Consider the following 14,100-nt stretch of genomic DNA (forward strand, 5'->3'; position numbering starts at 1 on the left):
ATGCCACGTGATGGCTTCCTTTGAAAAAAACAATTTTAGCGTAGAGTACGTCATTTGCCTAGATGCTATTGTGCGTGGAAATTTCTTTGTGTGATGGCAGAAGAAGACAGTCCAAGAGACAGACAGGAAAATGAGTTACAGGCCTTGCAGGCAATCTACATGGATGACTGTAAGGATTTACGTGAAGAAGACGGAAACTCGGTAAGAAGCCTTACGTCAGTGTCTTATTAAGTCTGTCATTTGAAATTTGATGTTGTAGGACCAAGAATGGTGTCCTCCAGAGATAGAACTGTTTCTCACGCCTCTTCAGAGCATGGGAGGTCACAATAGTAGCTACACGTCTCTGTCTCTTGTGGCAAAAATGAATGCTGACTATCCCAACACTGCACCAGAGCTGGAAGTAACCAATGCAAAAGGAATTTCTGCCAAACAAGTGAGCAGTTTGGAGGATGAACTAAGAAAGCTTGCTGATGAAAAGTGTGGGGAAGAGATGATGTTTGATTTGGCTCATCATGCGCAAACTTTTCTTCACAAGCATGACAAGCCCCCAATGATGTCCTTTTATGACACCATGGTGAAGAACAAGCAGGCGAAAGAGCAGAAGTTGGAGGAAGAGAGGAGACGACAAGAGGAGAAAGAGAGGGAGACATTTAAGAAACGACAGGAGCAAGAGGTGTTGTATGTCACATTTAAATTGAAGGAAAGTTAGATCTTGGGTTGACATGTTTCTTATAAACTCAACCCACTCAGCCTATTCGTGAAATGATCTTTGAAGGAAACTACAGATGTCATCCAAGGGCGTCGCTGGACCTCCAAAATTTGGGAGGCCAGCTGCTAGTGTTGCTTTTTATATGGGACTTTGTCCATTATCTAAGAGGCCACACCTAATATTAGGGTGGCCCTGGTCTTCCCAGGTCCATGCATCGCGACACCACTGTGTCATCTTTGTTCAGAAACTGTGATTTTTGCCTTTTGAGTAAGAATGCTTGCCAAAGTGGCATAGACTTTATTGGGTGGGCTGCGATTATACACTGCTGTGACTAATTAGCACATCAGAGAAGTCTTGTGACTCTGACAATTTGCAGACCAACATATTCTAGCTTGGGATCTTTGAAAGAAAGCTATATAGAAATGCATGTGAAGGCTGGTTGTAGAATATTGTCAACAGCGTATTCTCGGCTGCTAAAGGATGTAGTTTGAAGCGGTTCATTATGTCACTTGTGTTACAGTATGGGTTATCAATATATTATGCCACTTGTGTATAGGGTTATCAATATATTAGCTACACAGTACAAATATTTTATATTTGAAACAGTTCGCACTTGCCCGTTCACTTGTAAAATATTCTAGTTTATTTGTACTTTTAATTAAAGGAATTACTGAGGCCAGACCAATTAAAGTCGTTGATGCTTGGATTTGCTGATTCACTTAAGCTTGACCAACATAAAATTTGATATGTGCTGCAGTGCATGTGCAGTTATGTTATACCAGCTGTAGAATGGTTTGGTACATACATCATGCAAGTATGTATTTGTGACTCCACCGGTTTTGGGTAGATATAGCAAATCTTAGACAAGGTCACACAGCTATGGGCTGGAAGTCTTCAGAGTCTTTCTGTTTATTAGGCAATGTTTGCCCATAGTGTTGCTAGACCTCGAAGGTGGTCATGTGTGTCACCGCGAGAGCCTCTTGTATCTGCCACTGGGTCTTAACAGTAAATGTGGTCAGGCGGTCCAATTTCTGTTTTCACGTTTAGCTGCATCGTTTGTTTCAGTGCCACATCTGAAGCTTATATGTCATAGGCTTATAGCCAGCACAATGACAACTGTCCATGCTCAAAGCAACATGTGGTTGTTACTTTTTAAATTTTGTTTAGTTAATTGGTACAATTTTCATGTCAAAATAATTGAGCATCAGATTTTTGGTTGGTCTGGCTTGATTATTTGCATGGCATATCAATGAAGTGTTGAACTTATTGTGCACACAGAGACGTCAGATTGAAGAGGAAATTATGAGGAGGTCAGAAGAGCAGAAAAGAGCCAAGAGAAATGAACTCAAGAGATTTGATGTAAGCTATACGACACTCGTATAGGTAGCTTGGTAGTATTGTAATATTTGTTCATGACATAATTGTTGCTGCAATACACATATTTGTCTTCTTGTTTGTTTGTGCTAGTTTGGTTGTATTTCTGTGCCAATTTTTTAAGTATGCTTATGTTGGTCAGTTGGTACTCACATCTAATCTGTTTTCCATTATTATTCATGCAAGAGCGCATCGGTGCTTGTGACCTCTACTTTGGTATGACTTCAGTTAATCAAGTTGATCGTTACAACTTGTGTAGCACAGCAGAGATAGGTTCTATTGTTTTCAGAGGTGTCTGTCTGTCTGTGTGTTTGTGTGTCTGTCTGTAAACATGATATCTCTTGAGCAACTGAACATATCAGTGTGAAGATCTTGGCAAATCTTGGACAAGTTTGTAAGAGCACTCAGGGTTGACTAACTAACTGATTCATAAATCAACGTTTACGGTTGGCTGTAGTTTAGCTAATTGATTGGTTAATTGTGGAGCTTAGGCAAGTTGCTGTGAACTAGAAGTGATATTGCATGTTTGGTTTAAATTGTTCTCAAAGTCAAAAGTGGAATGAGTATAGCAAGTTAAATTTGTAGCCACATTTATATGAATACAATATGTAGTAGCTAAGCTGCACTCTTGTTTTCAATTACATCATCATATTTTGCAAATGTAGTTAATCTAATTATTTGCCTTCTGTCGTCTGATGTTGTGTGACTGGTACATCTAAAGTGCTGAAACTGTTTCAGGTGGAAGATGTGGAGGTTCAGTCAGTTGGAATGGTCTTTTTAGACAAGCAAGACAAGTCTGTAGTGTTTGCACATGATGCTGCACAACTGAAGGAGCATGACACGGAGCAAACAACTAAATCAGTAGGGTCTAACCAAGTACTTGGAGTAGAGTCTTTAGATTATACGACTATTCGAAGAGTACGGCACTTAGGTGAGTGATAATGTTGCTGTCTCTCCGAGTGCTGAGAAATGAAGTCTATATGTGACTTTTAGTACAACAAAATGAATCAAGTGGAGCCAGTGTGTTTGTGGGTATGGAAAGTCATGGAGAAATGGTTGTTGTTCACGAGTGGAAGCTTCATTGTCGAACGTCAAAGAAGAATGTAAGTCAGCAGATTACATCTACTGAGTCTCATCCAGCTGTACGACGAAGGCTAAAACAGGTTGAAGTGTGTGTGTGTGTGTGTGTGTGTGTGTGTGTGTGTGTGTGTGTGTGTGTGTGTGTGTTTGCGAAATTGCTAGTGGGTATTGTGTGCATGTTACACATGCGTATGTTGTATCAGTGTGCATTGACAATCAAGTAGTCAAGTTGGCAGATGCAATGCACTTTTACCAAACAATTTACATTGTTTATCTAATGTTTAGCTTTAGCCTGACTGAGAGAGAGCTAAACAAGCTAAAAATTTAGTTGCTAGAGAAACGTCAAGGCAACTGCTTTGATATTTTTTGCTAACTGTAGTTTTTATGTTAATGATTTCAGGTTGAGAGCATAGAGCATGAGCTCAGACACCTACAGCATTTTCATCATCCTAACCTAGTTCATTACCTGGGTATGAAGCATCATGCACAAGGAGATATGATCGTCATAGAGGTTATACAACTCACTGTATCTCATGTCATTTTTATGTAGTCTTGTGTTTTTAGGTGGTCACCGAATATATTGTGGGATACAGTTTGTCAGTCATTATTGAGCACAGATGTCAACTCAATGAGGACGTAATGAATTTTCTTATTATTGTCAGCATGCTTATTTATTGTGACATTTATAGACTGTTCGAGATTATACAAGGCAACTTCTTGATGCATTATGTTATCTTCACTCCAATGCAGTTGTTCACAAGGACGTCAAAGTACGTATGTAAGAATTTGTTGAATCGGGTTTAGTCACTTTTGTGGTGACTACTTCCAATTTATGTTGCAACATGTGATGATACTGTACAAGCATTTACTGTGACATGCGCTAGGGTTACAGTAGCCATTTTGTGGGTAATAAGTTTAACTTAAAACAAAGTTTGCACAATGTAAAATGGAATATTTTTTATTGTTTGTGTTGCTGCAATGATATCGATGTTTGATTATTATGGCATGGTTATAGGCTTCAAATGTTTTTGTTGATGGCAAGGGAAACGTAAGACTCGCTGATTACTCTATTTATCGAAGGTAGGGAGATACTACTGAGATAACAATTTCTGTAGTGTACATGCCTATTGATTTTCTATTTCTAGGCTAACTGATTTGTATCACTCTGTGAATTTTGATGGTGAGGTCAAAGTCTCTACATTGCGCGAAGTAGGAATGGGGAAGAAAAGTGATGTTTACAAATTGGTAAAGGCTGTAAGATTTCTATTATCAGATTTTGTCGTATTGTTACTGTTTGCTAGGGTTTGCTAATTATGTCTCTTGTCTGTGGAGAACCAGTGCAGAGCTATCAGCCAGAAACTAAAGTCACTTTATCACCTACATTGAAGGACTTTCTTATCAAGTGCTTGCTTAGTTGTATTTATTGAAGTTTTGAATTTTAGTTTTGAATTGTTTGCTTGTCAAGATGTCTGGATGAAGACGAAAGGTACAGACCTACTGCTGGAGACTTAATTCAACATCCCTTTGTTACATCTGATGCACTAACGTTGCTTCCCTTGTATGAACAATCATTAGAACAAAATGAAGTGACCTCTGGTATGATTTGAAGTTTTATGGTTGTTTTGGCTGTTGGGTTATTCTTGGGTACTATAGATATTCCAGTACTAGGACGTGCATCATCACCACACAGTGCAGCAATAGCAGAAATGAATGCACGTCCATTACATTCACGTCTCTTTTCAGACTTTGAAGAAGTGACATTGCTGGGAAAAGGAGCTTATGGTGAAGTATTTAAGGTAACAACGACTCTACACTGTACTATGATGTGTAACTTGCAAAGTGCAGGTTTGTGCACTCCTTTTGTGTACGACATTTGCATGTTTATTTTAGTACTGTGTAGTAGTCTGATTAGTTTTGGTGGCATTGTTGGTAGCACCTTTTGGGTTTGCAGCTTCCTTAAGCTCTATTTTACCACTTTTGGCAACTCAGTACCAGATTATACAACTCAGATACAACTAAGACCTTACATTAATTTTAGGCACTTGCAAGGATTGTTGCATACATAAACCAATCAATACAAAACACTTAATTAACAGTCACCAACAGTACAAGACCCTAAGACTCTGGATGTTTTGCTCATTGAATGTGTAAGGTCACAAGAAGCTAATGAACAGCACGAGGAATTTTTTGTTATTTTGTAACAGGCTACAAACAAGTTGGACAAGTGTTTTTATGCTATCAAACGAATTCGTCTCAGTCTAAGCAGGCATGATGTTTTGAAAAGGATCTTGGGTGAAGTCAGTCTTCTTTCAAGGCTAAACCATGAGAATATTGTCAGGTACTGCACTGTCGTACTCTAAACGCTGTGCGGGGAGAAAATGAGTATAGTTTCTGTGCCAAGGTATTTTAACTCTTGGATAGAAGATGATCCAAGTGTTGGCAAATTTAATGAGAGTGATGTTAGCAGCACTGTAGGAGATACTCAGAGTGTTGCCGAAGACTTTCAGGGGCATAAACGTCAACACAAACAAGATGATCAAGAGAAAGAACAAGTTGTCTCAGGGGAAGACAGATCATTGAGCTCTGGAAATCTTATATCATTTCAGATATTTAGATCAAACACTGGATCAAATGCTTTTGATGTCTCTGCAGCTACCAGTGTGTCTCCTAGTGTGCAGTTTTCTCCTACTGGTGATATCTTCGAACCTCGTTTTAAGTATTAGCTGATTCTATCACACACTTTGTATTTTATTTTATCTATGTTGTTGTTTAGCTCCAATTCTGAGGGCAGCCACAGTTCAGTATCTGATGATGAAATTGTGTTTGTGGAAAGTTCGGCTAATCTCTCATCATCAAAGGCAGTCAACGTCAAGAATGTTGAGCAGATTGCAACAATGGTGTAAGCATGGATTTATGAACATACTTATGTTTTGCAGGATAGTAACGACAGTGACTCAGAGAGCAAGACAAGAAGGCAAAAGATGCCAGTGTTGCAGTATCTTTACATTCAGGTTTCCAGATACTTATATATTTGGCTTAATTTTTGGTATATGTTGGATATACTAGATGGAGTTCTGTGGACAGAATACACTTAGAAATTTAATAGAAAAAGGATTGTTTAAATTTCAACAAAAACTATGGAGGGCGTTTAGAGAGATAGTTGAAGGCTTGGCTTATGTGCACAGACAAGTGAGATGAGAAAATGTTGTAATGCTTATTACTCTATTTTACACAGTTGATGTTGAAAGGGTATTATTCATCGAGACTTGAAACCTGTCAATATATTTCTGGATTCACGTGGTCATGTGAAGATAGGAGATTTTGGTCTTGCTACAAAGAGAACATTGAATGTTGCTGCTGTAAGTGCAGTAGTTAATGATATGACACACATGTTTTGCAGTTTGCAGGTAGTTCTACATTACTAGACCCTCGTTTTTCTTGCCGGAAGTATGATGGCGGAGAGGGTCTGGTTACGTGTAGTTTGCAGTTACTTGGACTGTAGCATCATAGTAGTAAGGTGGATTGCATAGTGAAGGAGGGACGTCACAAAATATACTCATGCCATCCTAAGTACATCAAGTTACCACATTAACAACAATAGTTCACTTTGTCTCAATAAGTAGTATACTAGTACTGTAGAAGGTAGATGTTAGTTGTCACTTTATAGTGATTCTGTACTGTGCTTATGGATTTCCTTTGGTTTCGATATGACTGTGTATTGCTTGTTTTTATTGTCAACATTGTACAGAGCGGTCACAACATACAGCTAGTCGAACTAGGGAAGACATCAGATGCAGATGAAGGTCTTACTGGTCAAGTGGGCACGTCATTGTACATTAGTCCAGAACTAGGGAAGCCAACGAGAACAAGATACACACAGGTAAGATGAGGTGCCAGTGTGGTTCAGATTTTTGACTACTGCAATGACTGTGTTTGCAGAAAGTTGACATATACAGTTTGGGCATCATCTTCTTTGAGATGTGTCATGAACCATTCAACACAGCAATGGAACGTATTCGAGTTATCAGCAACCTCAGAAAAGTAAAATATAAATATTAATCTGAAATATGCGATTGTCAATATGATCTACACATATATTAATTGGTGAGTTGAATCGGTGAAGTTGAATTGGCGAAGAGCGACTCTCTTGTCACGTCAATTGAGGTCGAGATATATTGCGCTAAGAGTTGAATCATGAGTCCCTTTTGGAGGGCTCGACACAATTACAATTTCTTGGCGAGAAACGTGAAATGACTCTCGATTTTGCTCCTGTATGCGACTAATGAGCAAAGGAGACTGACGTGACAAATGGAATAAAATGGAAAAGCTAAAAGAAGAGAAAAGTCTGTTTTTTGAGTTTCTGCACGTTACTTTTGACAGAAATTATTGCTATGCAACCATTGTCACATGACTACACGACCATTGTTACACGACTATCTTAGTAAACGAGTGAGATGATCCAAGAATGAAAGACAAAGCCAGAAGAAGAGCAACTGAAAGTCTATTTTCTAAGCTCCGCATTTTTGTTTGACAGAAATTATCGCAACCATATTAACCATTGTTCGGCGAATGAGTAAAGACAGAACACCATCGCTCGCCTAACACAATGCTAACCACGCATTTACTAGTTATTATATTTGTAGGAAGATATTGTATTTCCTTCTGCATTTACTAGTTATTATATCTGTAGGAAGATATTGTATTTCCTTCTGCATTTGAAGACGCAAAGTATAAAGAGGTTTGTGACATAGTATTAGTTGAAATGTTTGTGAAGTGTAGCTGTTTGTTTTTGAGTAGTCTGCTGTCATTCGTTGGCTTCTAAATCATAACCCTTATGAGCGACCAACATCTGAGGATCTTCTACATAGTGACTACATGCCTCTTAACATGGAAGATTCACAACTGCATGAAGTACTTATGTGCCCTACGTTAAATTGGTTATGTTTGGACATACCTATGTTTGTAAAGGTGCTTAAGCATACTTTGTCATCGACAAACACAAGTCGATATCGGGAAATGATGAATGCTTTGTTTTCTCAGCCGCCATCGTCTGTACTTCAGTACACATATGACATGCAGTTTTATCAGAAGTTATGCATAATTTGATAATTTGAGGTTAGCAAATTAACTTATTATGTTTTTTGATTAATTAGACTCAGTTTTCTATCTTTCAAACTAATCTTCAACAACAAGTGCGAGATCGTTTGGCTAGAATTTGTACTCGACATGGTTTGGATTTTTGTGATTTTGTCGCTGACTGAGTGTTTTAGTAAATATATTTTTAGGTGCTGTAGAAGTGTTGACTCCACTGCTGATGCCAAAGAACAACATTAATGAAAAGGTTGACAGCAGAGTGCAAATGATGGATACAGGTGGTTGTCTATTGACACTACCGTATGATCTTCGCGTTCCCTTTGCACATTTTTTGGCCAGAAGCGATGTATCTAACCTGAAGAGGTTAGTAGCAGGTTGAGTTAGCCAATATAGCTGACTAGTTAGTGATTTTACTAACTTAGTAAGCATAAAACAGTTTGACTGTTTTAGTAGATTGTAACTAATAATATAAGTTAGGTGATGCACGCCAAATTAAGATGGGTAAACTGATGGTCACAGATGGGTCAAATGATTAATTTGGTGGCACTAAATCTGTATTCATCTCATGTCAGGCGATCTATCAGTAAATACTGCCATTTGGCTGACTATTTGTTTTGAAATTTTTTGAGCCAGCTGGATTGTGTGTGTGTGTGTGTGTGTGTGTGTGTGTGTGTGTGTGTGTGTGTGTGTGTGTGTGAGTGTGTGTGTGTGTGTGTGTGTGTATGTGTGTGTGTGAGTGTGTGTGTGTGTGTGTGCAGTGTGTGTGTGTGCAGTGTGTGTGTGTGTGTGTGTGTGTGTGTGTGTGTGTGTGTGTGTGTGTGTGTATGTGTGCAGTGTGTGTGTGTGTGTGTGTGTGTGTGTGTGTGTGTGTGTGTGTGTGTGTGCAGTGTGTGTGTGTGTCTGTGTGTCTGTGTGTGTGTGTCTGTGTGTGTGTCTGTGTGTCTGTGTGTGTGTGTCTGTGTGTGTGTGTGTGTGTGTGTGTGTGTGTGTGTGTGTGTGTGTGTGTGTGTGTGTGTGTGTGTGTGTGTGTGTGTTTGTACATTCATTCATGTGTGGTGTGAGTGAGGGCAGCATTGTCAATTGCTGGAAGTAATTTGAGGTACAACTAATAGATTTGTGAACATCATAATCACAGCTATGTTAATAAATGTAGCTCAATTTGGGACATTGCTTCTGCTCTTCTCTATAGATATTGTGTGAGTAAAGTTTATCGGGACCCTAGAATGCAAGATGCACACCCTAGAGAACCATGGGAATGCGCGTTTGACATTGTGACAACTGGTCGTGACAGGTAACTGGTCTATTATTCTGATTTTTCTCTTATAACCATTTTTCTCTACTTGTTTATAATTTTTTTATAGTTTTGTGCCTGATGCTGAAGTAATTTATCTAGTCAGTGAGGTGATTGCTGAGTTTGCTTCACTTCAGGTTGATCGGCATATAGTGACATGCAGGGAATTGAACTATACTGTATTTGTGTGAGCAGCGCTGTGGGTACTCTGTCTTCCTGAATCATACTTTACTGTTATCAGCTATACTGTATCACTACTCTGTTCCTATACACCAACACGTAAATGTTTGCAATACGTTATGGGATGCTCAGGTACTACGTAGTCGTCTCATAATGATACCATTTATTGGTTGTATGAGTTTTATCGTTTATAGTCAGGCAAACTGCGGTTGGTTCATGCAAGAAGACAGTTGTATGGAATGGCATTGTCAGAGATGACGGTACGTTTGTATGAAATGAGTTGTTTGTTTTAGTACGTATTGAATCGATCTGGTAGGTTGAATCATTACTGGCCTTGGTGCAAAAACAAGAATCAATAGAACAAGTCCGATTGTTTTTGGAACCTGTTTTGAAACAGAAAGGAGAAGTAAGTTGGTGCACTCAGTGTACCCTTATACTCCCAAGGTTTTTCGAGACTAATTCTTTTCGAGACTAATTCTTTTCGAGACTTCAAAAATAAATTAAATTTTTATGAATTCTAATTTTTTTGAGGTCCTATTGTGCAATATTAGTCATTTCTTGATTTAATTATTTGATTTAATACTGCGACAAATGTTTGCTACTAGCTGACTCTCCACAGAAGCGGTATATCGCATGGGAAGTAGCAGTAGCATTTTGGTTTGAAACCGGAAGCCGTAGTTGAGAAGAGAAGTCACTTGCTTTTTCACCGAGTTGGCATCTTGAGCTGCAGACTTCCATCTAGCGGCCATTTTTGATGATGTTTCATGCACAAGTACAAAAATCAAAACCCCGGCCAACCAACAATTTTCAAGACCAAAATACTATTTTTTCTGTTATCCTATTGTTTTCAAAGGCAAAATTTTTGAATAGATTATTACTCAAAAACATTAGGAGCAGTACGGTATTGCATGAGTCAATGAGTACAGTCTTATTATTGGCTGGCATATAGCAAACTGACCAATGGGTATATCAAGTGGTGCATACGCATCACATGACAACCAGACGTGACTAAAATTAAGGTTAACGTAGGCAAGACTGGTAGGAGGTTGTTGTACTATCCATAGTTTCATGAAGGTTGTGCAACAGCTTTGATCATTGTGTTGTAGAGCCACGCCATCTTTATTAATTGGTCATGATTGTATTTTTAGACAGCAAAGATGGCAAGAGAAGGTTTATGTGAACTTGAAACTATTATCTATCATCTCAAAGCCTTTGCATTAGCTGAAGACGTGAGGACATTGGCATTATATTGTTTACTAATGTTGATGTATAATCACATGCATGTTTTATCGGGTACCCGTTTTATCAGGTTTTTGTGTGGCTTGGACTTGCGTACAAGTTGGATCATTTTTCAGGGGTTATGTTTGCTTATGCTGGCAGTGCATTGAATCAGAAGCGTCATCGAGGTGCTCTTGTTGATTTCCTGGCAGCAGGAGGTCGCTATGACAAACTTGTCAGTAATTTAGAGAACTTGGAATAATTAAGGTGACCTGATTTAGTGCTGTATAGATCAATGATTTTCAGACTGGTGTGTTGAAATCCACATCATTCTGCTCTGCTGTTGGTGTGAGCATTGCTGTGGACAAGATTGTGAATACCATGGGAGGAGCTGAAGAAATGGTATGCATGAGTGTTATTTGTTTATGTTACAATTGGCTGATATTGTAGTATTATTAAATTGCTGATCTGTTGTAAGGGTATACCGGGAGTGTGTGATGTGTTGGTCTGTTCTGTTGGAAGTGATCCATTAAATCAGTGCATTCATATTGTTCGTGATCTTTGGGCAGCAGGGATAAGCTCTCAGTTGTTTGAGAACTCTGAACAGGTACAACTGAAACATAATCTCTCTCACTGAGTCAGTCAGTCAGTCATATTTTGTCTGTTTCATTCTCTCTTTTCATTAATTAGTATTCTTGCTATTTAAGGTCGAGGATGTTTATTAGTACGTATGATCTTGTTTATTAGTTGTACTCATTGGATGACAGACGTTGTAAAGATTTGGGAATATCTCATATTGTTTTGTTGACTGAAAGAAGTGTTCATGAAAACTCGACTGTTCGAGTGAGATCGCTAGAGAGAGACAAAGTTGTTGATAAATCGGTAAGGACAGCTGTATGACTAGATCAGATGACAGCGTTGATACCATGTTGCTTGTGTTGTAGATTCCTCAGGCTGAACTAGTTGAATACATTCAGAGCAAACTGACAAACAAACTGTAAATTAATTAACGGTGTACAGTGTGTTGATTTTGTGTCATATTCTCATATTGTTATTTCTAAAGTGAGGTTACCGAGACTTCTCAGCCCACACTTGTTTCATCAAGAGGGCAGCCGACACAAGGTCAGCACATATTGTGATGTAATTTGATTGCTGGTGTGATTATTATGTGTAGGAGCTGCTACTGAATCTCATTCTTTGACTTTTCCTCACAAAGGGGTCACAGTACTAACTGCTGATAAAATAGCTTCAAATATGAAACGTCGTTTTCAAAGCTTGGTTATCATTCTGGATTTAATTACTGCAAGCTCATATAGAGACGTTAATGCATTGATTTAATTGTTACTAGGCACAATCAAAAGCATCTCAAGTGCTGCAGAGTCTGTCTAGCACACAGAGTGTGGAAGTGGTGGCAGTACGTTGCTTGTAGTTCTGTGGCTGTGTACTGCATGACAAATGTTGTTCTATCTAATGTACTACTTGAATTTCAGGTTGAATTTAGGCAGCCGTTGTTGTCAGATCTACGATTGCTTTTAAATGTACTGCTAAATATTGAACAGACATTGTCTCTTGCACGTCGTTGATTAATTGTGTGAAAATTTAGGTTGAAGGAGACGCAAATCAATTTGTAGCTGGTGTTTGCAGTCTTGTGGACAAGTACATGTTTTATTGTATTAACATCACAACTGTTATTGTAATGTAGATCTATTGTAAAGATACTCTTTACGAGGTTCTCGTAAGAACTACCTTGATCGCATTATTGAAACAATAGGAGAGTTGAGACAGAACAAGAAAAAGTGAGCTAATCAACAGAAATGTTGTGTTCTGACTGTCACTAGAGAAATGTGTACGATTGCTTACTGTTATACAGATCATCTATTGTATTCTTGTACAGCATTCCCGATGATTGTTGTGAAATTCTATTGTGAGATTGAAGGTTGCTGATGTTGGCACTCTCTGGTACTGCAATGCACCAGTTCGATCAGAAATGGTCCAAAATGAAGTGGGATTATTCGTATGTCACAGCAAACAATCGTCCTTGCTCGGGCCATTGTAGCAGTCATCATATGGCTTTCAGTTGTGTTCTGTAAAAACAGCGTAACTGTAGACAGAGATAATTTTGTACTGAATCTTCTTTTCACTGCATTGTTTGGCATTTGATTTGCATTGTGATTGGCTTATAATTGTTTGTCATTGTTGAACCAGGCAGGCAATTTGACAGATCAACCTGTTAGACTATGCACCAATCGATTAGCTGCTACATTGTAGCTTCCAAAATCAATGCTGCACACTCCTCTGTGATTGAGTCTTGTATGTACTTCATGATGCTTTTCTCTAATCAGTATTTTTACATCATAACATTGTTGAAACAGTACAAATGACTTTTATACAAGAGACGTATGCATGTATCTATGGGCTGTCTTACAAGTTTATGTTTTGAGATAGTTTGCTCAATCTTTCCAATGACAGGTCGAGGAGCACATGTCATTTGGAAGTCACTTGCCTTACTAAAAGTGCTCTTTACAGACAGCTGACCATTCAGACATGTTGGAGATTACTTCAGATGGAAAACCTAATTTAACTAGTAAACGCTGACAACACAACGGATACTGGCCCCCTAACTGTTAAACAGATCACAATTATATAATGTATAGATGTACACAAATGTCCTAATCAGACATTAACTATTATCTAATGAGGTGTTTGTGACTGTTACAATCCTTACAGTTCACTTAGGTAACTGCACCTACTTCCGAACTCCGTTTGATCAGAAGTTGATCCAGACCGTTTCTCATCTCTTTTGGGAGACGGTATGGAACTTCGAGGCTAACTCCTTGGGTTCTACAGCTTTCAGGTAATTGGTCTTACCTTCATTGGGCATTGTACATACAGTCACAGTCGACTAAGGCTGATTGAAAATGTTTTGTAGTGAATTTTTAGAACTATAGCAGATTCTAGTAAGTAGGCAAACGTTATTTGTTCTGTCTAAACTATGTTTTTGAATAATAATTAAGACAACCTTATCTAGTGCATCTGGTTTAGTGCTAATTAGCAAATTTTGTGAATGATAGATTGATGATCATGGAGTTATACATTGAATCCATGCATTCTGGCACAAGGTGAATATCACAAGATGCCTTTTCAGCCAGAACTC

At 38.5% G+C, this 14,100-nt stretch overlaps 1 protein-coding gene across 2 annotated transcripts; it reads left to right on the top strand.

The window, feature by feature from the left end:
* Positions 1 to 14: 14 nt before the first annotated feature.
* LOC134186386 (eIF-2-alpha kinase GCN2-like) lies at positions 15 to 13,172 on the top strand. 2 transcript variants are annotated; one of them, XM_062654346.1, is made up of 44 exons: positions 15 to 201; positions 260 to 673; positions 1,988 to 2,068; positions 2,822 to 3,014; positions 3,077 to 3,246; positions 3,564 to 3,674; positions 3,728 to 3,799; positions 3,853 to 3,933; positions 4,179 to 4,243; positions 4,309 to 4,408; positions 4,465 to 4,565; positions 4,629 to 4,759; positions 4,817 to 4,959; positions 5,368 to 5,501; positions 5,565 to 5,879; positions 5,937 to 6,039; positions 6,100 to 6,174; positions 6,230 to 6,352; positions 6,412 to 6,522; positions 6,912 to 7,043; positions 7,103 to 7,204; positions 7,854 to 7,901; positions 7,961 to 8,074; positions 8,132 to 8,252; positions 8,315 to 8,392; positions 8,449 to 8,620; positions 9,447 to 9,548; positions 9,619 to 9,685; positions 9,744 to 9,860; positions 9,923 to 9,988; positions 10,045 to 10,134; positions 10,877 to 10,957; positions 11,038 to 11,181; positions 11,238 to 11,348; positions 11,425 to 11,553; positions 11,694 to 11,828; positions 11,891 to 11,943; positions 12,010 to 12,068; positions 12,121 to 12,224; positions 12,295 to 12,360; positions 12,437 to 12,484; positions 12,550 to 12,602; positions 12,662 to 12,742; positions 12,817 to 13,172. In XM_062654346.1, exons 1-44 carry the CDS (start codon positions 94 to 96, stop codon positions 12,872 to 12,874), a joined length of 4,962 nt encoding a protein of 1,653 aa, XP_062510330.1. In that variant the 5' UTR covers positions 15 to 93; the 3' UTR covers positions 12,875 to 13,172. The 2 variants fall into 2 exon arrangements, with proteins under 2 accessions (XP_062510330.1, XP_062510331.1); XM_062654347.1 differs by having other exon boundaries at positions 12,841 to 13,172.
* Positions 13,173 to 14,100: the final 928 nt, after the last annotated feature.

This window comes from Corticium candelabrum, chromosome 11 (assembly GCF_963422355.1).
Source record: "Corticium candelabrum chromosome 11, ooCorCand1.1, whole genome shotgun sequence".
NCBI lineage: Eukaryota > Metazoa > Porifera > Homoscleromorpha > Homosclerophorida > Plakinidae > Corticium > Corticium candelabrum.

Bases quoted from the DNA above. Each gene is read 5' to 3' on its own strand.
- LOC134186386 (XM_062654346.1), top strand. From the start codon at position 94: ATGGCAGAAGAAGACAGTCCAAGAGACAGACAGGAAAATGAGTTACAG. The intron at 4,760-4,816 runs GTATGATTTGAA...TGGGTACTATAG, and splicing joins ACAAAATGAAGTGACCTCTG to ATATTCCAGTACTAGGACGT. The intron at 6,523-6,911 runs GTAAGTGCAGTA...AACATTGTACAG, and splicing joins GAACATTGAATGTTGCTGCT to AGCGGTCACAACATACAGCT.